Source organism: Aquarana catesbeiana, linkage group LG02 (genome assembly GCF_042186555.1).
Source record: "Aquarana catesbeiana isolate 2022-GZ linkage group LG02, ASM4218655v1, whole genome shotgun sequence".
Taxonomy (NCBI): domain Eukaryota; kingdom Metazoa; phylum Chordata; class Amphibia; order Anura; family Ranidae; genus Aquarana; species Aquarana catesbeiana.
In genome coordinates, this window is record NC_133325.1 from 308,093,325 (window position 1) to 308,121,031 (window position 27,707).

Genomic DNA, 27,707 nt, shown 5'->3' on the forward strand with positions numbered 1-27,707 from the left:
GTTACTTGTGCTGCGGTCCCACCAATTAAACTAAAGTTCCAGTCCCCTCTTCTATACCCCATGCCGCTGGGGCTTTGAAATTGGCAAGAATTGCAGCACAAGGATTACTTAGCTGAGAATATTTGATGGTTTTCGGGCAGAAGAGGAGTAATCCTTGTGCTGCGGTTCCCTGCAATTTCAAAGCCTCGGTGGAGTGGTACAGAAGAGGGGGCCAGAACTTTAGTTTAATTGGTGGAGCCGAAGCACAAAGAACACTTCACTGGGACTATTTGATGATTTTAGGACAGAGGAGGAGTAATACTTGTCCGTGACCCCACCCCGCCGTCACCAACGTGGAGGACAGAGCAAGGAGTAGAAGCAGCAGTGACAGCCTGCCCAGAGCTCCATCACAGATATCTGAACTGTGCGGGGGATTTCTTCCTCCTTCTCTGCTACTGTGAGTCACCCCCTCCCGGAGCTGCTGCGTGTGTACAGCTCTCTGGATGTCTTCACTCACTACACACCATTCACCTTATTAAGAGGGAGAGGGAGGCAGCCACCTGTAGTCTTCCTGGCCAGTGGTCTCTTTCTACTAGATGGGGGTGAGCAAGGTCCCCTCTTATCGCCCCTCTGCAGTCCTCCCAGCTGGTGGTCTTCTTTTTTTTTTTTTTTTTTTTTTTTTTTTTTTAACTGGAGGGGGATGAAGGGGAGCCTGTCAGTCCCTGGATGGGGGTCCCCCTTATCACACCCCCCCAATACTCCCAGCTGGGGATCTTTTACTGGAGGGGGGGGCTATATTACTGGATGGGGGTTCCCCTCTTATCACAACCCCCCCCCCACCCTGCAGTCCTCCTAGCTGCGGGTCTTTAACTGGAGGGGGGGGGATATTCCTGGATAGGGGTCCCCTCTTATCTCCCCCTGCAGTCCTCCTAGCTGGGGGTCTTGTTTGTCTTGAGGGGAGGAGGGAGGATAATTCCTGTATGAGTCCCATTTGATCCCCCACCTGTAGTTGTCCTAGCTGCGACTCTTCCTTATCTAGAGGGGGGAGGGATGGGGGTTCCTGTATACCCGGATGGGAACCCATGTCATCACCACCCTGTGGTCCTCCTGGTTAGGGGTCTCCTTTTAACTAGAAGGGGTTCCTGTATTCCTTGATGGGCCTTTCCCTGAATTTGTCTGTATTCCTGGATGGGAGGGAGTCCCTTCCAATCACCCCCATGCACTCCTCCTGTTAAGTGGTCTCCTTCTCCTGGAGAGGGGTCAGTGCACCTGGAAGTGTGTGTGTGTTCATGATTACTCCTTCATTTTGGGTGCCTCTAAAATACTGCGTTCTCTGATTAGTGCTTCTGGGCTGTTGTATAGAGTCTTTCCTGTCTCTCTCACACCAACCTCTGTTGGCATCAGCTGACCTGGGGGGGATGTATTGGAGACAGACTGACGTGGGAAGGATTATACTGGGAAAAAGACTGACCTGGGGGGGGGGGGGGGGGGGGGGGGGGGAAATGTATGGGGGTACAGTCTGTCCTGGGGGGGGGGGTTATAATACTGGGAAATAGACTGACTTGAGGGGATGTACTGGGTGAAAGACTGACCTGGGGAAATATATTGGGGGACAGACTAACTTGGGGGGATTGTAGTGGGGGATTGACCTTTTGGCCACCCCTGCTGTTCATCACAGCACTGCATTACTGCACTTGGGTACTCAAAGGCGTCCCAAGTCTTTTATGATCCTATAATGTACACTGCAGTGAAAAATTGTGCGCCGCTAGAGTATTCGGTTTTGGCTTTGTTGCAAAGGTGGCAACCCTAGAGGGCAGAGGCAAACAAGGTTACTGTGCAGGGGCCCAATGTCCTCTATATTAACTGATGGTGTCATTGGTTGTAAGGATTGCAGCAGCTTGAAGGTTGTAATGGTGCACAATGAAAACCTGTAGCTTTGTGTAACTAAAAGGCAGGCTTGATCCACTCGCTGGCTTGTATACAAGTTTTGGGCAATTTTTAGGCATTTTGCCGAAGGCACCCTGGTTGATAAAGGCTGCAGTATAGTTCAGTAATTTGCAGGGCTTGTCTTCTATGCATATACCTTTAACATAACTTTCCTTTTTTATTTATTTATTTATTTTTTTTACAGGCAGTAATGGCCAGTGACTTTGCCATTCCTCGATTTCGATACTTGGAAAAGCTACTGCTCGTTCATGGTAGATGGTGCTATTCTCGACTGGCCAATATGGTGTTATATTTCTTCTACAAGAATGCTGTGAGTAAAAATAATGGTGAACTGCTGTACAGTTTATTTACTTTTAAAAGTTTTATTATTTTTCTTACCAGCGACTTTTTTTTATTATGTTTTTTTTCTTCTTTCATAAAGCCTTGTGTATGTACTTTTTAAAGGTTTTTATTGCTGTACATGTCCATACACGTAAGGCCTCATTCACATGGACGTATCTGTGCATACACAGAGATCTGCACGGCTGTCAAATTTGGACCTATGTCCATGCAGCTACTGCATCCCAAAAGACCTAAATGGTCTATTTTTACAGGTGTACGAATAGGTATGCCTCATGAGAATGAGGCCTACATCATTGCTGAATCGTGGTATACAGTTTGGCATCTCTGTGACATCTCCTTTAATGCTATGCATACATTATAAGTCCAGCCTGAAGCTTGTTTGGCTGTACCTTCTCCTCTGGGTCACAGGGGTGCAATTTGTTTTGCACTCCTGTGACCCATTTTCAGCAGAGAGCGGCCTGAAGTCTGCTTTCTTCTGACATCACACAGATCAGTCCAGGCACTGCGTCATCTCAACTCTGGGAGTCTTGATCTGTCAGATGCCTTGACTGATAGCTGTCAGCCAGCCGCTGAAATGGCTGTTTCCTGCCCCTCCATAGCTCAGCGATCCAGTGAGCATGGAGTAGAGCAAGAGAGCTGCTGATTGACAGGCAGCAGCTCTCTGCTCGGGGAGCCGTGAGAACTGAGCCATCGGTGATGTTCAGTGGCTCGGTTCTCAGTGCAGAGCTGCCGGGGGGACAGATGCAGCATCGGACCGATGCTGCATCCACCTAGGTAAGTATTAAACTGCAATAACCCTGATTCCCATACTTCTCCTTTAAAAAAACAATATGACTATTGTATGTTTTGTACAATGTACACATTTATACCTGCTTAAAGTGGAAATTTAGTTAGAAAATTAAGTCCTGCTAGATCACTTCAGGCTGGCATCTTTTGCAGGTATAGATATGTAAAACATTAAAAATAAGTGTCCTATACTTTTATATTTAAAATCCAGTAATTCACTGTCTCCGTTGCTCTGAGTTTGTAGAGGCCAAGCGGAATTAAACCCTCCTATCCTTTTACAGCCAAGGAAGCTGCTTCTGTTTGATCTGCAACTGCAATGGTGCTGCACATGTAATCAGTTATGACACCAGCCATTTGATGGTTTGACAGTTTGGTTGATGATGCAAGCAAATATGACAGTTAGCAATCCTGGCATTCTAGGAATGTAACTTAACTTTTTTCCCTTTACGTCATTCAGGACAGCCACTATTGAGAGATAGTCTCCTCCTCTTCCTGTAGGAAACACTGCGCCAGCCCATAAAACTCTCACTTCCCCTGCCAGACCTCAGTTAATAGTGTTTCCTCCGGAGGGGAGACACTGTGCAGGGAACCAGGCTGATACAATCAGGGAGATTGTGGCCTCTCTCAAAACATCCCCAGGGGAGCAGGGGCTTCCAAGCAGTGGATGGCGGTACATACCCGCAAACAGCAGCCACCCCTTCCTTGTCAAGCGTGGCATCAGGCTGTGGGGGCCCCCTATCGCGTCCACAGGGCCGCAGCAAGGAGGACACTCCGCTCTCCCTGTACGCTGTGCAGGCCGCATTTTTTTGTTTGGAACGGGCCGGACGACGGGCGACGTCATTTCCGGCGGAGGGCGGATGTCTACCTTTAACCCGCGACTTCCGGTTCCGGGTCGCGGTGCTGATAGGGGGCCGGGCTCAGGCTGGAGGAGTCGGTTTACACGTACAGACAGTGTGAGACTCTGCACAGGCAACCACCTGCAGTCATGTCTGAGGCAGATGCTGCAGCTCATACGGACGCCAGCTCCAGCCTTCCGAAGGTAAGAGTTCCCTGGGGAGGGGTTCTCTCTACCTAGGATTGCCCCCCCCCCATGTACGGTTCCTTACTTAGGGGGGGGACAGACCCCCTGGGTGGTCAGGGGGCGGGGGTGACTCGGATCCCTACAGGTGGGTCGGGTACACCCCCAGGGTTGTTTCTGTTAAAAAACTGCTGAATGTAATGTGTTTTCTGTATGTAATTTCAGAAATCCACAGAAAAGACAAAGTCCACTCATGTCTCTAAAAAGAAATGTGCCTCTTGTAGGGACAGTTTAGGGGAAGCTTGGACCAAGGTTCTGTGTAAAGAATGCATAGACTCCCTGGTCAAGGAAAGGGACTCTGAACAGCAGTCCGGCTTGGCAGCCTCTGTAAAGGAGCTGTCATCCACTTTTTCATCCTTTAAAACGCTTTTTGAGAAGTTTCAGCTTCCCCTTAATCCCATTCAGCAGGATTCAACCCCGCCTCATGCTCAGGGCTCGGCTCCTGCCAGATCCACTAATATGGCTACGGCAGAGGAGGCTGCAGGCCCTTCCGGGGTGGAGCTTAGGCAACCAGACAGTGGCACTTCTGACTCCCATGAGGAATCAGAGGGAGAGGACCAGGACGGGGAGTCCAGGAAAATCTCCAGGTATAAGTTGTCCCTAGAGGAGGTGGAAGATCTCCTAGGGGCAATATATACAACCCTCTGTATACACGAGGATAAAAAAAACCCTCTCACTCCATGACCTTATGTACAAGGGCTTAGGAGATCAAAGGAGAAAAGTTTTTCCAGTACACGAGGTTCTGGTGGAGACGATTAAAAAAGAGTGGCAGAATCCGGAAAGAAAGCCCTTCTTCTCTAGTTCCCTTAAGAGAAGATTTCCGTTTTCAGAGGATCCAGCGTCCATTTGGAATAAAAATCCCAAACTGGATGCAGCTTTCTCTCAGGTCTCTAGGCACACAGACCTGGCGTTTGAGGACATGGGGGGCCTTATCAGACGTCATGGACAAAAGGATAGACTCACTACTGAAAAAGACGTGGGACTCGACAGTCGGTAACTTAAAACCAGAAATGGCTGTTACTGTGGTAGCCCGCAATTTAGAACATTGGCTTTTCCAGATTCAGGAGCATATTGAGGCTGGCACGGCTAAAGAGACTATCCTAGCGTCTTTCCCCACGATTCTGCGAGGGATCGCATACATAGCAGACGCCTCGGCAGAGTCAGTCCGTATGTCAGCCAGATCAGCGGCCCTGGCTAACTCGGCCAGGAGGGCCCTCTGGCTGAAGACTTGGCCGGGCGACGCCGCCTCTAAGGTCAAGTTATGTGGGATACCCCTGACAGGTGACCTACTATTTGGTCCTGGGTTAGATACAGTCCTAGACCGGACAGCAGACAAAAAAAAAAAAAAAAGTCCTTCCCACTCAAACGAAAGACCCCAACACAGAGAAAGAGGGTGTTTCGTCCGCAAAAGCGCAGGGAAGCCCCTAAACAAGGGGGACAGAAGAAAACCTGGGGCCAAAGAGGTAAGGGCAGAGGAGGGGCGATTTTTCGCCCTCCTGAAAAAGCCCAGAAAGATCAATGACTCTCTAAAAGCGGTGGGAGGAAGACTGGGGGCCTTCCTTCCACAGTGGGAGATCATTTCCCCCAATCGGTTCATCCTAGGGATCATAAGAAGGGGGTATCTCTTGGAATTCACAAGGCCCCCCTCACAAAGGTTCCTTGTCACGCAGCTTTCCAGCTGCACGACAAAAACCAAGGCCTTGTTAGACGCTCTGAAGGAGTTAGAACTACAAAATGTAGTTTGCAGAGTACCAAAGGGGGAGGAAGGAGAGGGGGTTTATTCCCATGTATTTATGGTGAAAAAACCCTCAGGAAAATTCAGATTGATTCTGAATTTAAAGCCCTTAAACAGGTCAATTTGTTACAAAAGATTCCGTATGGAGTCAATTTTTACGGTCAGGGCTCTGTTACCGCAGAATTGTTTCATGGTGTCTCTGGACCTCAGAGACGCGTATTTGCACGTCCCTATTGCAGAAACCTCTCAGAGGTTTCTCCGTTTAGCAATAAACCTGGGCGATGCAATACTGCACCTACAATTCCAGGCCCTGCCCTTCGGGCTATCCTCCTCGCCCCGAATATTTACCAAAATCCTGGCAGAGACCATGCAGGGTGTGTCAGTTATAGCCTATCTGGACGACCTGCTCCTATTTGCAGTATCCCCAGAGAAATTGCTCAGGGACCTCGACCTGACAAAAAAGGTACTGACAGGATTAGGATGGCTCCTGAACTTAGACAAGTCCAGTCTCATTCCTTCTCAGCACATTATGTACCTAGGATACCTGCTAGACTCGACACTCTTGAAAGTTTTTCTTCCAAGAGAAAAAATTCTAAAACTGGACAGAGCAGTTTTATCTCTCCAGTGCAACCATCGGGTGTCCAAAAGGTCCTTAATGTCAACTCTAGGTCTGCTGACCTCTACTCTCCCAGCAGTGCAGTGGGCAGGATTACACTTTCGTCCCCTGCAGTCATACATACTAAGGGTATGGGACCACAGTCAGAAGGATCTAGACACCTTAGTACAAGTTCCCCATCGATTAAAGAGATCTCTTTGGTGGTGGAGGAAGGAAGCGAACTTGTCGCAGGGACGTCTGTGGCTTAGTCCAGTTTCACGGATAGTAACCACGGACGCAAGCGGCAAGGGCTGGGGGGCGCATCTGGGATCCCTTCTAGCGCAGGGCGTATGGAGGGGAGACGAACTAAAAAGATCGTCCAATTGGAAGGAGCTGAGGGCAGTCGGCCTGGTCCTCAGGTTTTTCAAAAAAGAGCTTCAGGGCCACCATATACAGGTACGGTCAGACAATTCTTCTACCGTAGCCTATATAAACAAACAGGGTGGCACCAGAAGCGGAAGTCTCCTGGCCTTAGCAACAGACATCCTAAATTGGGCCGAGACCAACACTCTCTCACTCTCAGCGGTTTTTCTGAGAGGAGAAAGGAACGTTATAGCGGACTTTCTCAGCCGGAGGAGGCTGAGAGAGGGAGATTGGGCCCTCAACCAGGAGGTTTTCAATCTCATATCCAAGAAATGGGGACCCCCGGAAGTGGATCTTTTCGCTTCAAGAGACAATGCGAAAATCCCCTGTTTTTTCTCCCTAAACGCAGGAGAAGGAGCAATGGGGGTGGACGCATTAACACAGAATTGGCATTTCAGGACATGCTATGCCTTCCCCCCCCTCCGGTGTTATTACCGGCGGTTCTGCGGAAGTTCCAACTAGAGAACACCTCCCTCATTCTAGTAGCTCCACATTGGCCGAAAAGGGCATGGTTTTCAATTCTCAGTCAGTTAGCTGTGGAACCGCCCCTATTCCTTCCACCTCAGGAGGATCTTCTCTCACAGGGTCCAATCCTCTGTCCACAGGTACACCAGTGGAAATTAGCGGCCTGGCTACTGAAGAGAGTATATTAAAATCTAAGGGATTTTCTCAGAAATTAATCTCCACCCTCCTCAACAGTAGAAAAAAGGAGACGCGTCATATTTATAAAAAGGTCTGGTTCCTTTTTAACAAGTGGTGCACTGAAAACTCCTTCTCGGCGCAGAGCCCCATAGCTGTTTTGGAATTCCTACAGTGTGGAGCAGACAAAGGGTTATCCGTAGGTACCCTTAAAAGCCAGGTGTCAGCACTTAGTGCTTATTTAGAGAAATCTTTGGCCACCAATCCATGGGTGGTCAGGTTCTTTAGGGCACTGTCCAGGCAGAGACCTGTCCGAGGTCCCCCATTTCCCGGGTGGGATCTATCTTTAGTGTTGCAAAGCCTAACAGGAATTCCCTTTGAGCCCTTGGACAAATGTCTGTTAAAAGAGTTAACCTTAAAAACAGCATTTTTAGTGGCAGTGACAACTGCCAGGAAAGTCAGTGAAATTGAGGCGTTATCAATTAGACCTCCTTTTTGCGTTATTTTGCCAGATAGAATAGTCCTTAAGACTGATCCAGCATTTCTGCCTAAAGTGGCGTCAGGCTTTCACAGAAGCCAGGAAATAGTCCTACCTTCATTTTGTCCCAATCCTGCTGGAGAAGGGGAACTAAAATTTCATTTCTTAGATGTAAGGAGGTGTATCCTACAATACTTAGAGATGACTAAAACAATAAGAAAGTCTGACTCTCTATTTATTTTATTTTCCGGGTCCAGAAAAGGACTCAGAGCGTCTCGACGCACGATTGCCAGATGGCTTAGATTAGCTATTGGGCAGGCATATTCTCTAGCAGGGAAAGAGATTCCTATGGGCATAAAGGCACACTCTACCAGAGCCGTGGCAACTTCCCAGGCAGAGAAGGCTGGAGCAACGCCAGAGCAAATATGCAAGGCAGCGACATGGTCCAGCTACTCCACTTTCGTTAAACATTACAGAGTGGACTTGGTGGCGGCAGGTGAGCAGGCTTTTGGGCGAAAAGTTCTGCAAGCTGTAGTCCCACCCTAATTGGTAAGTGCTCGATTATCCTCTCAATAGTGGCTGTCCTGAATGACGTAAAGGGAAAATTAAAGTTACGTACCGGTAACGTCTTTTCCTGTAGTCTTTCAGGACAGCCCTAGTTACCCACCCTAAGCTTGGGGGGGTCTTATTAAAGACCAGAACGCAATATGATAATGATATTGAATGGTATGTTATTAATGTGTTCTTGTGTCTCCCCAGCTGACCGGAGGTGATCTTGTAAAAACTGAGGTCTGGCAGGGGAAGTGAGAGTTTTATGGGCTGGCGCAGTGTTTCCTACAGGAAGAGGAGGAGACTATCTCTCAATAGTTGCTGTCCTGAAAGACTACAGGAAAAGACGTTACCGGTACGTAACTTTAATTTTTAAAACCGTTGAATCGATGGGTTTAGTTCCGCTTTGTTTTACTGCTGTTCAGGAGCTCTGAGCTTCAGCAAAATGGCAGCCTCCAGCAAGAACAGGAGCAGTGCTGTAGGCATTTTACAGCACATACAAATTTTGGTAGCATAATTAATAATGTGGAATGTATGTTACTTGCTAAATAACATTATTTTTATCAAGAAGTTATTAAAAAGAATTGCCTACTTAGACAGTGTGAGACTTGTCTTGAGAAAGCGTAACCATCATTCAAATATACCGTAGCTGTCTTGTGCTCCTATATAAAGGTACTCATAGGTTTACTACTGTTAGATGTCCATTACAGCATTACTACCCTGTGTAAATGTATAAAATAATTATGAGTTGTTTATGGTGTTCTTAACTGTAGTAAGCTTTAGTACATGAAATCATTCACATGGGCCAGTTTACAATTTAGTGTCTTTTCCACGTTTATACAAGAACCAACATGCACAATTTCTGACCTGCTCTAGTTGTAGTAATGAGTGCTTTTGTTTACTTTGTTTAAAATCTGATGTTCCTTTTATTTCTAGATGTTTGTGGCTCTTCTCTTTTGGTACCAGTTTTTTTGTGGCTTCTCTGGATCAGCCATGATTGACCAATGGTATTTGATCTTTTTTAACTTGCTATTTTCATCCATTCCACAACTTGTTACTGGGATTCTTGACAAGGACCTTCCTGCTGACATGTTGATTGCTGTTCCTGAGCTCTATAGGAGTGGACCAAGTATGGAGGTAACTATGTGGCTCACCTATATTTTACTGTGATGCAGCATCAATTAATTGTCCACAAAAAAAACTTAAGACATTCTATTTCCAATTTATTTTTTTTAGTCTTCGTTTTTTAAGTTCATATTTTTTTCTTTGTATTTCTTATATCCTTACACGTAAAGTGTATGTGCGACTGATAGGACCAGAGCTTCTCTTCCCTTATATATAGTTATAGTTACATAGTAGGCGAGGTTGAAAAAAAGACACAAGTCCATCAAGTCCAAGCTATGTGTGTGATTGTATGTCAGTATTACCTTGTATATCCCTGTATGTTGTGGTCATTCAGGTGCTTATCTAATATTTTCTTGAAACTATCGATGCTCCCTGCTGAGGCCACTGCCTGTGGAAGGGAATATCCACATCCTTGCCGCTCTCACAGTAAAGAACCCTCTACGTAGTTTAAGGTTAAACCTCTTTTCTTATTTTAATGAGTGGCCATGAGTCTTGTTAAACTCCCTTCTGCAAAAATGTTTTATCCCTATTGTGGGGTCACCAGTATGGTATTTGTAAATTGAAACCATATCCTCTCTAAAGCGTCTCTTCTCCAGAGAGAATAAGTTCAGTGCTCGCAACCTTTCCTCGTAACTAATATCCTTCAGACCCTTTATTAGCTTTGTTGCCCTTCTTTGTACTTGCTCCATTACCAGTACATCCTTCCTGAGGACTGGTGCCCAGAACTGGACAGCATACTCTAGGTGCGGCCGTACCAGAGTCTTGTAGAGTGTGAGAATTATTGTTTTATCTCTGGAATTAATCCCCTTTTTAATGCATGCCAATATTCTGTTTGCTTTATTAGCAGCAGCTTCGGCATTGACATTGCTGAGCATATCATCTACTAGGACCCCCAGGTCCTTTTCCATCCTAGATTCACCCAGAGGTTCTCCCCCCCCCCGCCCCCCAGTGTATAGATTGCATTCATATTTTTGCCACCCAAATGCATTATTTTACATTTGTCTACATTGAACCTCATTTGCCTTGTAGTTACCCACCCCATTAATTTGTTCAGATCTTTTTGCAAGGTTTCCACATCCTGCAGAGAAGTTATTGCCCTGCTTAGCTTGGTATCATCCACAAATGCAGAGATTGAACTGTTTACCCCATCCTCCAGGTAGTTTATGAACAAATAAAACAGGATTGGTCCCAGCACAGAACCCTGGGGGACCCCACTACCCACTCCTGACCATTCCGAGTACTCCCCATTTATCACCACCCTCTGAACTTGCCCTTGTAGCCAGGTTTCAGTCCATGTACTCACCCTATGGTCCATGTCAGCGGACCTTATTTTGTACAGTAAACATTTATGGGCAACTGTGTCAAATGCTTTCGCAAAATCTAGATACACCACGTCTACGGGCCCCTCTTTATCTAGATGGCAACTCACCTCCTCATAGAAGGTTAGTAGATTGGTTTGGCAAGAACGATTCTTCATGAATCCATGCTGATTACTGCTAATGATACCGTTCTCATTACTAAAATCTTGTATATAGTCCCTTATCATCCCCTCCAAGAGTTTACATACTATTGATGTTAGGCTAACTGGTCTAATTCCCAGGGATGTATTTTGTGTTCTTTTTAAATATTGGTGCTACATTGGCTTTTCTCCAATCAGCTGGTACCATTCCAGTCAGTAGACTGTCAGTAAAAATTAGGAAACAATGGTTGGCAATTACTTGACTGAGTGCCCTAAGTACTCTCGGGTGCAAGCCATCTGGTCCCAGTGATTTATTAATGTTAGGTTTCCCAAGTCTAATTTTAATTCTGTCCTCTGTGGAGGTGCTTCTTGTGATGTGTCATGAGGATAAATGCTGCAGTTTTGGTTACTGAAGCCCCCCCCCCCCCCAATTCCCTTGTGAAGACTGAGGAGAAGAATACATTCAATACCTTTTGCCATCTCCCCATCCTTCGTAACCAAATGTCCTTCCTCATTCTTTATGGGGCCAATATGGTTTGTCCTCACTTTTTTACTGTTTACATACTTACATTTTTTTTTTTTTTTGCTCTCCTCCTCTATGTGTCTTTCATGTTCTATCTTAGCCATCCTTTTTTGCACCCTTACATTTCTTGTTGCATTCTTTATAAAGTCTGAATGCTGATGATGATCCCTCAACCTTGTATTTTTTGAAGACCTTCTCCTTTCTTTTATATGCATTTTTATATTGGGGTTAAGCCATCCCGGACTTTTGTTCGCTCTTTTAAATGTATTACCCAATGGAATGCATTGGGTAATGCCCTTAGTTAATATGCTCTTAAAGCAAACCCATCTCTCCTCCGTGTTCTTTGTTCCTAAGATTTTATCCCAATTTATGCCTTCTAGCAAGGTTCGTAGTTTAGGGAAGTTGGCTCTTTTGAAATTCAGTGTCTTTGTATTCCCCTTATGTTTCTTATTTGTGTGATTTATACTGAAGCCAATTGACCTGTGATCACTGTTACCTAAATTGCCCCGTATTTCCACATCCGTGATCAGGTCTGGATCGTTGGTAATCAGTAGATCCAGTAACTCTTTATTTCTAGTTGGTGCGTCTACCATCTGACCCATAAAATTGTCCTGCAAGACATTTAGGAACTGGCGAGCCTTAGATGAATGTGTGGTTCCCTCCGCCCAGTCTATGCCTGGATACTTAAAATCCCCATTATAACAACAATTCCCATCCTTGCTGCTAATCCAATTTGTGATAGGAGATCTGTCTCCCCTTTCTCCCTCAGCTTAGGGGGCCTATAGCATACTCCCAGTATTATTTTCCCCTTAGCTTCATCCTTTGTGGAGCTATACCCATAAGGATTCCACCTCCTCCCTAGCTCCCCTAGTGATGTCATCTCTCGCATTCACTTGTAAATGTATTCTTGATATAGGCATACCCCTCCCCCTTTTTTACCTTCTCTATCCCTGCGATAAAGGGTATACCCTTGAATAGTTGCCAGCCAATCTTGACAGCTGTGAATAATATAAAATTTAAACTCGCGCTGAATGGTGAAAAAACAGTGAAAAAGAAAACTAAAGCAGCTGCCACACACAAAGTGCTACTCACTAGAAATGTAAAATTATGGAAATGTGGCACTCGCAAATGTTGTTAAACATGTGTGACCAAGTGTAGATGAGTGTAGATGTAAATATACAAAGCAAAAAACCTGTAAATAAAGTCCAAATAAATGTGCTGAATGTTCTTATCCACAATGGGAAAAAAAACTTTTGAAGTGCAATGGGCCACAGACGCTCCAGGACTTTTCAGGTGCAGAAACGCCACCCCCACGTGTGTCCCCACTCACCAAATGGCGATGACCCCCAGCTTTGCAGTCTGGGGGTCACTTCAGGCTTATGTGATGGTATCCAGAGAAGCTCAGGAGTGGTGTTGTGCACATCAGATCAAAGGATTTCAAGTCCTTTGATAACGCCCTGTAGGTTGGCGAAACATGTCAACGTATTTTCGGTGGCACTGACGTCATTTCCTGCTCCTTGGAACGCACTTCCTGGTTTCTAGAACGCACGCCATGAGCAGCGTCCGGATCCATCTCTAATCCCTTTACATGCCCGTTTTTATCAACTATTTTGTAAGTACCCATTTGTATATGGAATAAATCCCTTTTCAAACGGTACTTTTCACTATTAGTTTCATTTTTTCATTTTTTGGTTCCTGGTGATTCTGCTGAGAAATTCCAACAAGAAATCCTTTGATCTGATGTGCACAACACCACTCCTGAGCTTCTCTCATCTACACTTGGTCACACATGTTTAATAACATTTGCGAGCGCCACATTTCCATAATTTTACATTTCTAGTGAGTAGTACTTTGTGTGTGGCAGCTGCTTTCGTTTTCTTTTTCACAGTTTTTTCACCATTTAGCGCGAGTTTAAATTTTATATTATTCACTATTTTTCCCTATGTTTAATAACATTTGCGAGCGCCACATTTCCTTAATTTTACAATCGTGACAGCTGTTGAACCAGGTCTCTGAAATTCCCACAAAATCCAAATCCTCCTCGTACAACAGTATCTCTAGCTCACCCATCTTGTCCGCCAGGCTCCTGGCATTGGTGAACATGCCACGTAGTTTAGACCGGTCGCATATTATCCTCTTATTGGGTGTTGCAACTAGGGCTTGCTACTATACTTACCTTGAGTTTATGTGCTTTGGTCAACCTATCACTAATGCCTCCAATACTACCCTCTTGAATATGTTCCGCGGTGACTATCTCTACCTCTTAATGTCATATTTTGTAATTAAACAAAGTCCCGATCTGTTTCCTTTTAACATTTTATGTCTATGCATTGGTAGTTAGTATTTTATACAAAAATGTGTGGCATAACTTATTGCATATAGAAAATTCTAACATGATATCTGAGCTAGGATTGAAAACAGTTTGTTCATTTTCTTGAAGTGCTAAACCGGTTGTGTATCTTTCTGTATAGGAGTACAAGCCACATATGTTTTGGCGCAACATGATTGATGCTTTCTATCAAAGTCTTATATGCTTTTTCATCCCATATTTCGTAAGTTCTCTACATTTTAGGTTATAGAACTTTTTTGTTACAGGCTTGTGTGTTGGCTCCATTGATATATATCCTTTTTATTTTGCAGACTTTCTACGACTCTGATATTGATTTGTTTACTTGGGGAACACCTATAGTCACTTGTGCCCTTGTCACCATTATGTTGCATTTGGGAATTGAAACCAAAACCTGGGTAAGAAAAAAGGTTTTGATGGCTTTATAATGCAATGGACTGTCTAGTAGAGACAGCAATTCTGGAAATGGACTGGTTTTAGTCGTGCTGCCTAGTTTTGCTTTTACTAGCCTTAAATCTCATAAACCAAAAAGATGACTGAAGCAGCCAGAGGTGACTGAACACTTTGTATGCAACCTTGTGAGTATCCTGGGTTCCCCTTCCCAATCAGTTCTGTTATGCAGACTTCAGCTTTAATCAGAGTATGAAGCTCTGGCATACTCATGTCTTGCCACAAGAAGATATCAGGGTATCTGGACGCATGCACAGGTACCCCTGAGTGTCTGTGTTAAATTGGTTGGTGAATTTTAATGAGAATCCAGTATTTGTGACCCTTCCGTTTAATACTACTGAGGGTTATTCCATTCACACCATTTGCAAAATACAAGGCATTCTGTAAATAGACTAGGGTAAGGAGAGGCGGATAAACAGTACGGCTTCTGTATATGAGAGCCTCATCTCATAGTTGCAGTGTTGGAGGTAAAATATCAAGCATAAATAAAATTGTAAAAAGTAAACAAAGGGCAGCAATTCTAAAAGTGGCATAAACCTCATGTGAGTTCGGGGGTGGGAAAACTCTGGCCCTCTGGTTGTGGTGGAACTACAGGTCTCATCATTCCATTGCCTTTTGAAGTCATGATTGTGGTTGAGTCTTGCAGTGCCTCATGGGACTTTTAATTCCACAAACAGAACCTGAGTTTGCCCACTCCTGTGTTAGTGCCTTTTTTCCCCTACCTCCTGTAACAGGTTGTTGTGATTTGTGGTGCAGTGAAATCACACAGCAGTGTTGTCACCCTGTGGACAGAGAGAAGAAAGACATGTCTTTTTTTTTTTTTGGCCAAACTAAAACTTTACTCCAGATAACACATTTTAAGCTATTACAGCAACACTTTTTTTTTTTTTTTGAAAATGTTTTAAGACATATGAATACGAGCTGACATTCTTAATTAACCACTTCAGCCCCTGAAGAATTGGCTAATCAATGACCAGGCCATTTTTTGCGATACGGCAGTGCATCGCTTTAACTGACAATTGCGCGGTTGTGCCACGCTGTACCTGAACAAAATTGTCGCCCATTTTCCCCACAAATAGAGCTTTCTTTTGGTGGTATTTGATCATCTCTTCTGTTTTTATTTGTTGCGCTATAAACAAAAAAAAGTGACAATTTTGGGAAAAAAGGGAATAAAGGTGTAGCGCTAAAAAATGCTGGTGTGTGAGCAAAACGTTCATATGTAATAAATTCTATAGCATAAAAAATTAATACGTAAATATAAAGTCCATCTGGAAAACTCCAATAAGATGAAGAGAGAACCGTCACCATTATCCAATATAACTGACTCTTACCGCCAGTGTATGGGATATACACAATAAGCAAATCACTGAAAGGTCAGATCCATAGCTCTTGTTCATCAAACGGTCCACTAATTAAGCAAGAGATCCTTTTTTTTTTTTTTTTTTTTATCAAGACTGCGACATTATGGTGGACACATCGGACACTTTTGACACATTTGTGGGTCGATTGACAATTATACAGCGATCAGTGCTATAAAAATGCACTGATTACTGTATAAATGTCGCTGGCAGGGAAGAGGTTAACACTAGGGGGCGATCAAGGGGTTAACTGTGTTCCCTATGTGTGTTCTAACTGTGGGGGATGGGACTGACTAAAGGAGATGAGACATGGTGGTTCCCAGCTCATAGCAACTCGCGATCTCTCTCTCTCCCCACAGAAGTGGGATGTGTGTGTTTACACACGCGTCCCTTTTCTGCCTCTCGTGGCCGCCGCTCAGGAGCATCGGCACCCCCACTGTGGGAGCGCGCCTGCTATCCTACTTAAAGGGACCGACGTATAGCTACAACGGTTCACTGGATCGTGCCGCCGTATGACGGCGGCTGGTCGGCAAGTGGTTAAGCATCCTTACCTGGGTAATTTTTTTTTTTTTTTTTTAAACACCAGTAACTGCTGCTTTTACTGGACAGCTTGGTTTGTTACATGAAGTGGAAAATAAAATGGATCTACTGACAGGACCAACAAGTAATAAAACGGTGATACAGGTGGGAACAAAAACTTATGTTAATGTTTAGAACAAGACTGTATTATGTCATTTATTTATTTTGTCTATAGTTAACCATTAAAGTGACCTTAATGCCATTCTGAAATTGCCTAACAACCATGTTCCTGTAATGATGAAAGCGAATACTTCACTCTACTGTCACCAGTGCTGTAGAACATCATGCTAATGAAGTGAAATCATCTGTTAAAGTTTCTTCAGAACTGGGCACTTCCAAGAGTGTCAGTCTACTGGTCCCCCACAGGGGTCACTTTAAATGCATATGGTGTATGGCCAAATTCAATTAGGTGACACTTCAAGCAATACTTTGTCTCTCTCTGACCCCTGTTTAGTCCTTCTTTTTGTTTACATGGTTACTACCACACAGAGAAAGCCAGTAGCAAAGTAGAGGGGAGTAATATGAGCTTTACTGATGACATGACTAGCATTATCAGACTGCTGAATTGTATGGTCAGGGATGCTGACAGCATCCTTAATGCTTATATACCTGTTTTGGTCCACTCATCTTTAATAGCAGAATTTATATAATTTGCTCTAAAACAGAATGACCTATCCCTCACACTAGAACCATTAGCTCTGCTGGCAATATGTTAATGCTAAACCCTGGTCTTACCTTGCAGTATTGCGCAGCTGTACAAGTTCCCCTCCTGTACTGGAAATGATTTCACTGTACCCTATGAGTTGTTAAGTGTGAATTAGAAGTTACCGCATGTCAGAGCCCCGCCTCCTTTCCTGGCTGGAGGTCTTCCAGCATCATCTAGCTTTTTGCTCTCCAGCCTCACTGTACCTGGCCCACCACTTTCTTTAATTGGATTTCAGCACTTTCCATCATGAAGGCTTGGCCCTAAATGTGGGTGTTGTCTGCTTGCAAATGTTATTTATAGCATCCTGGTGACTCCTCCCGCCAGCCATGTTCTGCCGCATTGCATAGAGAAGCACAGAGATTACATCACTGGGTCTACAATACTGTAGCGTTAATGAAAACGGAAAGGTGTTTTTTTAACTAACGTAATTACACCCTGTTCCAAATTATTATGCAAATTCTATTTCAGTATCGCAAAGATTAAATATTTTGTTTTTCAGTTTAACTCATGGATGGCATTGTGTCTCAGGGCTCTTTTGATCACTGAAAACAATCTCGAACACCTGTGATAATTAGATTGCCAGGTGAGCCCAATTAAAGGAAAAACTACTAAGGCTCGGTTCACACAGGGGCAACACGACTCTGGCCGCGACTTTGGGAGGAGACCTGGACACGACCTGAGGGCGACACCACAGCGCGACTTGGGGCAACTTACAAGGCGACTTCAAGTCGCCTCCAGGACAGGCGACTTTCCAGTGGTCAATCAAACAACAATCAGCTCTGTGGGAGGGAGGGGGGAGGGAGGGGTTTGCTTGAGAAAACCATCTTCTCTTCCTGTATTGTTGCTTCAGTTAAGACACGATCCGACTTTGGAGGCGACTTCCATTGAAATCAATGGGTACAAGTCGCCTAGAAGTCTGATTGAAGTAGTACAGGAACCTTTTCTGAAGTCGGAGCGACTTCAGTAGCGTACATTATGACGGCTCTCATTCACTTGAATTGAATTTCTGATGTCAAGCGACTTGGGGCGACTTGAGGTCTGACAAGTCGGATCCCAAGTCGCGGTAGTGTGAACCGGCACTAAAGGAGGGTGTTCCACATTATTAAGCAGAGCACCATTTTCAAGCAATATGGGGAAGAAAAAGGATCTCACTGCTGCTGAAAAGAGTGAAATAGTTCAATGCCTTGGACGAGGTATGAAAACATTAGATATTTCACAAAAACTTAAGCGTGATCATCGCACTATTAAGAGATTTGTGGCTGATTCAGAGCACAGACAGGTTTTGTGCAAATAAAGGCACATTGAGGAAGATTTCTTTCAGATCCATGCATCTGATCAAGAGAGCAGCTGCTAAAACACCATTACATAGCAGCAAACAGATATTTGAAGCTGCTGGTGCCTCTGGAGTCCCACAGACATCAAGGTGTAGAGCATGGATATGCAATTAGCGGACCTCCAGCTGTTGCAGAACTACAAATCCCATGAGGCATAGCAAGACTCTGACAGCCACAAGCATGACACCCAGAGGCATGATGGGACTTGTAGTTTTGCAACAGCTGGAGGTCCGCTAATTGCAGATCTCTGGTGTAGAGTCTTGCAACTGTGCATAAACCTTCCATTCGGCCACCACTAACCAATGCTCACAAGCAGAAACTGCTGCATTGGACAGAAAAATACATGAAGACTAATTTTCAAACAGTCCTGTTCACTGATGAGTGCCGTGCAATCCTGGATGGTCCAGATGGATGGAGTAGTGGATGGTTGGTGGACGGCCAGCCTGTTCCAACAAGGCTGCAACGTCAGCAATGCGGTGGTGGAGTCATGTTTTGGGCCGGAATCATGAGAAGAGAGCTGGTCAGCCCCTTTAGGGTCCCAGAAGGTGTAAAGATGACCTCTGCAAAGTATGTGGAGTTCCTGACTGACCACTTCCTTCCTTGGTACAGAAGGAAGAACTATGCTGTTTGCAATGAAATCATCTTCATGCATGACAATGCACCATCTCATGCTGCAAAGAATACCTCTGCATCAATGGCTGCTATGGTGATAAAAGGAGAGAGTCATGGTGTGGCCTCCATCCTCCCTTGACCTCAGTTTTATTGAGAACCTTTGGAGCATCCTCAAGCAAAAGATCTATGGGGGTAGGAGGTAGTTTACATCCAAACAACAGCTCTGGGAGGCTATTTTGACATGTTGCAAACAAATTCAAGTAGAAACTGTCCAAAAACTCACAAGCTCAATGGATGCAAGCAGAATGAAGCTGCTATCAAAAAAGGGGTCCTATGTTAAAATGTAACGTGACCTGTTAAAATGTTTGTTTTGACGTAGCTTTTGATTTCAGGAAATATGCTGCAAACACAACAAATGACAATTTTCAGTTTTTTACAACCTATAAAGTGTTTTGAAACTTACTGTGCATAATAATTTGGAACAGTGCATTGTAAGTGTTTTATTTTGAAAAAACTGTTATTAGGAGGTTTGTTCAATAAAATTTGAATTGTACTCTTAATAGTTGATAACATGAGAATTATGCTGACTGTTTACATCAATTATTTAGGTAAATGAGAAAAATATCATTGGCATAATAATTTGAAACAGGGTGTAGTATGTGAGGAACCAGGGAAGGGATAATATATACACATTAAACCTTAGCATCAAAGACAGGAAGTCACTGTTTAAACTCCATAAAATTTTAAGGTCTGAATAACAGAGAAACATTTGATTGTTTGCTGCTATCTGATTCTGGCAGGGAAATCTCTTACCAACCTCCTATAGTGACAGATTTAAGGCTTGTCTGTAAGCTGAATTCCTGATTTCCAGCTTTGCTTCCCTTGTCTAATTATACTTTCATACTGCTGGTGTCTATTGGGATGTATGTACAATTCATTCCTGATAAGGGCACTCCTAAGATATTCACTTTGAGTATGTCCCAACTGTCAGGATTAGAAGAGGAGACCTACAGTTGAATGATATCATACACCTGCTGTAATTTCAAATCTCTTCACATGCCATGGTCTTTGGATGGCCTTAAATTGGCATGGCTCCCGAATATGTGAACTCATTCCTCATCTAGCACAGAGAGCTGACTCCCACATTGTCTGATCAATTTAGTCCATAACTCCAGTGCAACTTAGATGTAACTTGGGGAGCTTCATACTGCTGGAACTACAGTGCCTTACTGAAGGAGGTTTGCTTTTGGGACAACGCCTCCACTTGGCATCCTTCATTGCATGAGTTTATTGAAATACATACCCCTGAAAAAATGGCCAATATGGCAATAGTCAAGCAGGCTATAGAAGAAGAAATATGTTAGACTTAAAAAAAAAAAAAAAAAAAAAAAAAAAACACACAAGTATTAAGAGAGGCCAGCCAATGCGTAAATGGTCACAAAGGGCTCATAGCACTGTTAAAGTGTATGTGAAATTACTTTATCTTTACAAGAAAACAGAATAACATTTTTTCTCCTGTAATGGGCTGTTATGTACTTTCTAATAAACCTGGTTACCGTATTGGGCGTATGAACCAAAAAAAGTTAACTTTTGGTAACCTAATGCTTTTCTGCCTTGATTTAGGATATCAAAAAGTTGCCTTAGAACAGGGGTAGGCAACCTTTGAGAAGTGGAGATCTACCTGAGAAACATGAAAGAGAGAAAAGATCCCCGAGCTGCAGTGCCCTTTATTTTATTTATTTATTTATTTTTAATGAACTAACAAGGCCCTAATAATAGGATGGCATGAAGAAAATGTATAAAAATATAATAAAACAAATGTCACGGTAAAAATGGTCTATATACCTATTTTCAGCCTGCCTAGTTCCGGTCATGTGATCTTACCTGTGTCAGTCAACAGCGGTTGCAGGAAAAAAAGTGCGTGGTGATATCACCCATAGGTTCTCATTTCACATTCTTTATTGCCATTCCCTTCTCTCCCCTGCATGCGCTGCTGGATCACACAGGTGAGATAGCAGACCAGACCAGATTGGAGCAGTCTGAAAATAGTCAGCATAGGTGTTGGGGGTAAGGGGGCATGAGGCAGTTTTTAAGGCTAGCGCAAGTTGAACTTCTTCTTTCAAACTACCCTTCCTATTGGAGGCTTGTGGCAGTGTTGAAGTGAAGCTTCACCCAAAAGGGGAAGCTCCACTTGTTTGCACCCTCCACTGCCACACATCACAGGTCACAGTCTACGGGACCATTTAGAAGGCGCAGTGCTGCTTGTGCAGTAGGAAGCAGACTGAAGCCGCAAGGATTCACTTCCAGTCTCCCTTACTAGAGATGCCGGCGCCTGCACCCAAAGCCAGTTGAAGAATCTGTTCAGTTGAAGACATCGCTGGATCACTGGACAGGTAAGTGTCCTTTTATTAAAAGTCAGCAGCTGCAGTATTTGATGCTGCTTTTTTGGGGTAGCCTTTAAGTAACCCTTTCATGCTGCAGCATGAGGGGGTTAGTTAACACTACTGACGCTGGTGCCACTAATGCAGCACAACAAGGTTATTTAACTGCCACTGTTCACTAATGCATCAGTGACCAGTGGCAGCACATTAACCCCTTCATGCTGCACATTACTAATGTCATTATAAATTCACGCCCCCCCCTGCCTTTGGTATTTACTTGCATTATTTTAATCCTCCCTCATGGTTCTGGCGCCACTCTGTTCCTCCCCCGCCTCCCAGCCTCTGCCTGACAGCAAGTGACAGGCCGGGACTATAAATCTTCTGTCGGGGGGTGATCACCCTGCCTGACAGAAGTGTATGTATGCTCTCTGAACTGGTGCTGGGTGCAGGTGCGCACTCTGTGCTGCAGCGTTGCATCACATGTTCATCACACAGGTGGCAGTAGGCTGGCGGACATATCTGGTCATAATCTACCTGTCAGCCGCGAGCGACAGGTTGCCGATCCCTGCCTTAGAACATGTTTATTTTTTCCATCAAGTTTTAAAATTGGGGGTTATCACTGATTTCATCAGTAATTTTCCCAAGCTCTGTGCATGCTGTGTCCCTATACACTCTTCTCCAGTTCAGCTACCATGATAAAAATGACTTTAGAATATCGAACAATGGTTTTACAAACATCCTTGCATAGTAAAGCTTTCCATGTTGTATGTAGGGCTATCATTGTAAACAGCAGCTACAGCCCAAATTCCAAAAAGGTTGGGATTCCATGTAAAATCTACATTAGAACAGAATGCAATGATTTTCAAATCTCATAAACCTATATTTTGTTCACATTGAAAAATAGAAAACCTATCAAATGTTCAAACTGAGAAAATAAACCATTTTAAGAAAAAATAGTCATTTTGAAATTGGGAGCAACACATCTCAAAGTTGGAACAGGGCAACAAAAGCTGGTAAAGTGAGTGGTACTTACAGCGAAGAGCTGGAAGAACATTTTGCAACTAATCAGGTTTATTGGCAACAGGTCAGTTACACGATTGGGTATAAAAAGAGCATCTTAGAGAGTCATTGTTTAAGAAGTAAAAACAGATAGAGGTTTACGAATCCATAAAAAAAGCATATAAAAATTATTGTGATTTCAGAAGAATGTTTCTCAACATAAAATTGCAGTGACTTTAAATGTATCATCATCTACAGTACATAATATCAAGGTTTTCAGAGTCTGTAGAAATATCTGTATGCAAGGGACAAGACCGAAATGCAATATTGAATGCCCATGATCTTCAGGCCCTCAGACATACCTGTATTAAAAACAGGCATTATTCTGTGGTGGACATCACTGCATGGGTTCAGGAATACTTACAAAAATCATTGTCAGTGAGTAAAGTTCACTGTGTCATCCAAAGATGCAAGCTCTATCATGCAAAGAAGAATCCATATCTGAACATGATCCAAAAATGCTGCCATCTTCTCTGGGCAAAAGCTCATTTAAAATGGTCTGTTGCAAAGTAGAAAACTGTTCTGTGGTCAGACAAATTTAAAATTTTGCATTCTTTTTGGTAACCATGGGCACCACATCTTCTGAACTAAAGAGGAGAGGGACCTTCTGGCTTGCTATCAGCGCTCAGTTCAAAAGCTTGCATCTCTGTTATGGAATGGGCAGCTTGTACATCTGAAGAGACACCATCAATGCTGAAAGTGCATCTGAAAAGTATTCACATTGCTTCACTTTTTCCACATTTTATGTTACAGCCTTTTTCCAAAATGGATTAAATTCATTATTTTCCTCAAAATTCTACAAACAATACCCCATATTGACAACGTGAAAAAGTCTGTTTGTGATTTGTTTTGTTTTTTTCCTTTTCTATTTTTAATGTTCAAAGATTTCAAACGCAAATATTCACAGCCTTTGCCATGACACTCAAAATTTAGCTCAGGTGCATCCTGTTTCCACTGATCATCCTTGAGATGTTTCTACAACTTGGAGTCCACCTGTGGTAAATTCAGTTAATTGGACATGATTTGGAAAGGCATACACCTGTTTATATAAGGTCCCACAGTTAACAGTGCATGTCAGAGCACAAACCAAGTCATGAAGTCTAAGGAATGGGTCTGTAGACCTCCCAGACATCGAGGCACAGATCTGGGGAGGGGTACAGAAAAACTTCTGCAGCATTGAAGGTCCCAATGAGCACAGTGGCCTCCATCTGTAAGTGGAAGAAGTTTGGAACCACCAGGACTCTTCCTAGAGCGGGCCACCTGGCCAAACTGAGTGATGGGGGGGGTGAAGGGCCTTAGGGAGGTGACAGAACCCAATGGTCACTCTGACAGAGTTCCAGTGTTTCTCTTTGGAGAGAGGAGAACCTTCCAGAAGAACAACTATCTCTGCAACACTCCGCCAATCGGGCCTGTATAGTAGAGTGGCCAGGCGGAACCTCTCCTCAGTAAAAGACACATGACAGCCCGCCTGGACTTTGCCAAAATGCACCTGAAAGACTCAGACCATGAGAAACAAAATTCTCTGGTCTGATGAAACAAAGATTGAACTCTTTGGACTGAATGGCAAGCATCCTGTTTGGAGGAAACCAGGCACCGCTCATCACCTGGCCAATACCATCCCTACAGTGAAGCATGGTGGTGGCAGCATTATGCTGTGGGGATGTTTTTGAGCGGCAGGAACTCGGAGACTAGTCAGGATGGAGGGAAAGATAAATGTAGCAATGTACAGAGACATCCTTAATGAAAGCCTGCTTCAGAGTGCTCTGGACCTCAGACTGGGACGAAGGTTCACCTTCCAACAGAGCAACGACCCTAAGCAGACAGCCAAGATAACAAAGGAGTGGCTACGGGACAACTAAATGTCTTTGAATAGCTCAAACTTGAACCTGATTGAACATCTTTGGAGAGAGCTGAAAATGGCTGTACACTGATGCTCCCCATCCAACCTGATGCAGCTTGAGAGGTCCTGCAAAGAAGGAGAGAAACTGACCAAAAATAGGTGTGCCAAGCTTGTAGTATCATACTTCAAAAAAGACTTAAAGCTGTACATTAATTGGTGCCAAAGGTGCTTCAACAAAGTATTGAGCAAAGGCTGTAAATACTTATGTACATGTGATTTTTATCTTTAATAAATTTGCAAAGATTTCAAACAAACTTCTTTTACGTTGTCATTAGTTGGTATTGTTTGTAGAATTTTGAGGAAAGTTAATCATTTTGGAATAAGGCTGTAACATAAAATGTAGAAAAAGTGATGCACTGTATATGCAGGTTTTAGAACAGCATATGTTACCATCCTGACTATGTGTTTTTTTTTTTTGTTTCCTTCAATATTTCAGAAGGCACTGCTAAACTGCATACCACATCTATGACAACAACATGGCTTTATAGTAGAGTCCAGGTGCTTAACTGGCCTACCTGCCGCCCAGACACTTCACCAACTGAATTTTTGGTGTATCTTAAAAGGAAAAATGACAAAAGACCCAGGACTGTTGAGCAGTTAGAATCTTATATCGGGCAAGAATGGGACAACATTCCTCTCCCAAAACTCCAGCAACTAGTCTCCTCAGTCCCCAGACATTTAGTGTTGCTAATAGAAGAGGGGATGCTAAACTGTGGTAAACGTGGTCCTGTCCAAACTTTGAGACCTGTTGCTGCAATTAATCATCTATTTTTTTTTTTCTTAAATGGTACATTTTATCACTTTAACCACTTCATTACCAGGCTATAGTCATATGACGTCCACAGATGGGATCTCCCATTCTGAGCGGGCGTCATATGACGTCCTCGGCTTATCGCCACTCCTGGGGGCCCACAGCGCGGCGATCGGGGATGGGGTATGTCCCTCGGACACAGCCTATCCCAGATCCGTGTAAAGGGCCAATAAAAAAAGTCTCTTTACCACGTGACCTGCTGTGTCCAATCACAGCCGGTTACATGTACTGCCCACGTGCACGGCGCGCACAGAGCGGCGATCGGGGACGAGGCTTGTCACCCTGACACAGCCCAACCCCAATCGCAGTAAAGAGCCAATGAAAATGGCTCTTTACCACATGACCAGCTGTGTCCAATCACAGCCGGTCACAGAATGTCAACAAATCACGGTAACGAGATGTTACCGGGCTCTCCTCCTCACACACTGATCGTGTGTGAGGAGATTGCGGTAACATCTTACCGCTTAAAGTGTACACCAACCACACTGATTGCCCCCCCCCCATAAAGAGTACCTGTCACCAGCCATCAAAGTACCTGTCGCAGTTCATGTGAGTACCTGTCACAGCCCACCTGAGTACCAGTCACCAGCCCATCAGAGTAACCAGGTACCTGTCTCCAGCCCATCAGAGTACCCGAGTACCTATCTGCAGCCCACGCCTCATAGAATATACGTTTGGGTGTTTGCTTTCCAAAATGGGGTCAATTTGTGGGTAATTCCATTGTCCTGGTGCTCCAGGGCCTTCAAAAATGTAATGGGTCGATAGGAAATTAGAGGTGTAATTTATGCTCCCAGAACGCCTGATGGCGCTCCCTGCATGTTGGGCCTCTGTATATGGCCAGGCTGTGTAAAAGTCTCACATGTGGTATCGCCATACTCAGGAGTAGCAGAATGTGTTTTGGGGAGTCATTTTTGCTACATACATGCTGTGAGTTAGAAATATATCTTGTAAACTGACCACTTTGGGAAAAAAAAAGTTTTAATTTTCTTTCCACATTTTCTGAAGACTTGTGGGAAAAAAATTAACCGTTCAAAAGACTCATTATGCTTCATAGAATAGACGTTGGGGTGTTAGCTTTCCAAAATGGGGTCATTTTGTTGGTAATTCCACTGTCCTGGTGCTCCAGGGCCTTCACAAATGTAATAGGTCGTTAGGAAATTAGAGGTGTAATTTATGCTCCTAGAACCCCTGATGGTGCTCCCTGCATGTTGGACCTCTGTGTGGCCAGGCTGTGCAAAAGTCACACTCATGTGGTATCGCCATACTCGGGAGGAGTAGCAGAATGTATTTTGTGGTGTAATTGGAAGTATGCATATGCTGTGTGTGAGAAATGTGACAATTTTGTGGGAAAAAAAAAATTGTTCATTATCCCAAGAATTGTGGGAAAAAATTACAACTTCAAAAAACTCACCATGCCTCTTACTAAATACCTTTGACTGTCTACTTTTCATAAAGGGGTCATTTGTGGGGGTATTTGTACTTTCCTGACATTTCAGGGGCTCAAGAAATGAGAGGCGTGATCAATTTTCAATGATTTGCACCATAGCTTGTAGACTCTAACTTTCAGAGACTAAATAATATTCACTAATTTGGGTTACTTTTTACCAAAGAGGTGTAGCAGTATACATTTTGGCCCAAATTTATGAACAAAAATTACTTATTTGCAAAATGTTATCATAGAAACTAAAAAGTGTAGTTTTTTTTTTTTTTTTCCCAAATTTTTGCTTTTTTTTTACTTATATCGCAAAAAATAAAAAACCCAGTGGTGATTAAATACCACCAAAAGAAGACCGTATGAAAAAAAATTATAAAAATTTTGTTCGGGTACAGTGTTGCATGACTGAGTAATTGGCATTCAAAGTGTGAGAGCACTGAAAGCTAAAAATTGGTCTGGGCAGGAAGGTTGTATAAATGCCCTGTATTGAAGTGGTCAAACATGTGATATGTTTCTATTGTAAATAACATATGGGTTTATGAAATTTGCAAATTGTTGCATTCTGATTTATGTAGTTTTACATAGTATCCCAACTTTTTTAGCATTGGGGTTGTATTTGTGCAAATGTATTTTAAAGGCAGTATAGTGTAGTTTATATTCAATGGTAACGCATGTCGGAACTTTTTTTGTTTTTACGGAGTTTGATAAGTATGTGAGTGTGAATGGGCAGGCCCAAGCCAACTTTGATTTGCTTATGTCTGTACCTGGCTTCACAGATTTGCATTCATGGTTCTGCACTCTTAGCAGTAGTTTTTCCATGTTTTCTGTATGGATAGTAATTTGACTGATGCCTTTTATGTTTTCAGACTTGGATAAATGTGTCCACGATTGTGTTCAGCATCCTTCTGTTTTTCTCTGTGGCTTTGATTTACAATTCATCCTGCCCAACATGCAACCCTCCATCAAACCCATACTGGACCATGCAGAGACTCCTCACCAATCCTTTGTTTTATTTAATTTGTACATTGTCACCCATTGCTGCTTTATTACCCAGGTATTTTAAGTTCTGTTCATTTT

General features: G+C 43.6%; 1 protein-coding gene across 1 annotated transcript in view; it reads left to right on the forward strand.

Annotated features, from left to right (window-relative positions):
* Nucleotides 1-27,707, forward strand: part of ATP10A (ATPase phospholipid transporting 10A (putative)) — a 256,901-nt gene that overhangs the window by 215,622 nt on the left and 13,572 nt on the right. Inside the window, exons 16-20 of the mRNA XM_073614639.1 lie at nt 2,111-2,236; nt 9,488-9,688; nt 14,130-14,210; nt 14,299-14,403; nt 27,497-27,684. Coding sequence (XP_073470740.1) covers nt 2,111-2,236; nt 9,488-9,688; nt 14,130-14,210; nt 14,299-14,403; nt 27,497-27,684 — 701 coding nt within the window. The remainder of the gene's footprint in view (nt 1-2,110; nt 2,237-9,487; nt 9,689-14,129; nt 14,211-14,298; nt 14,404-27,496; nt 27,685-27,707) is intronic.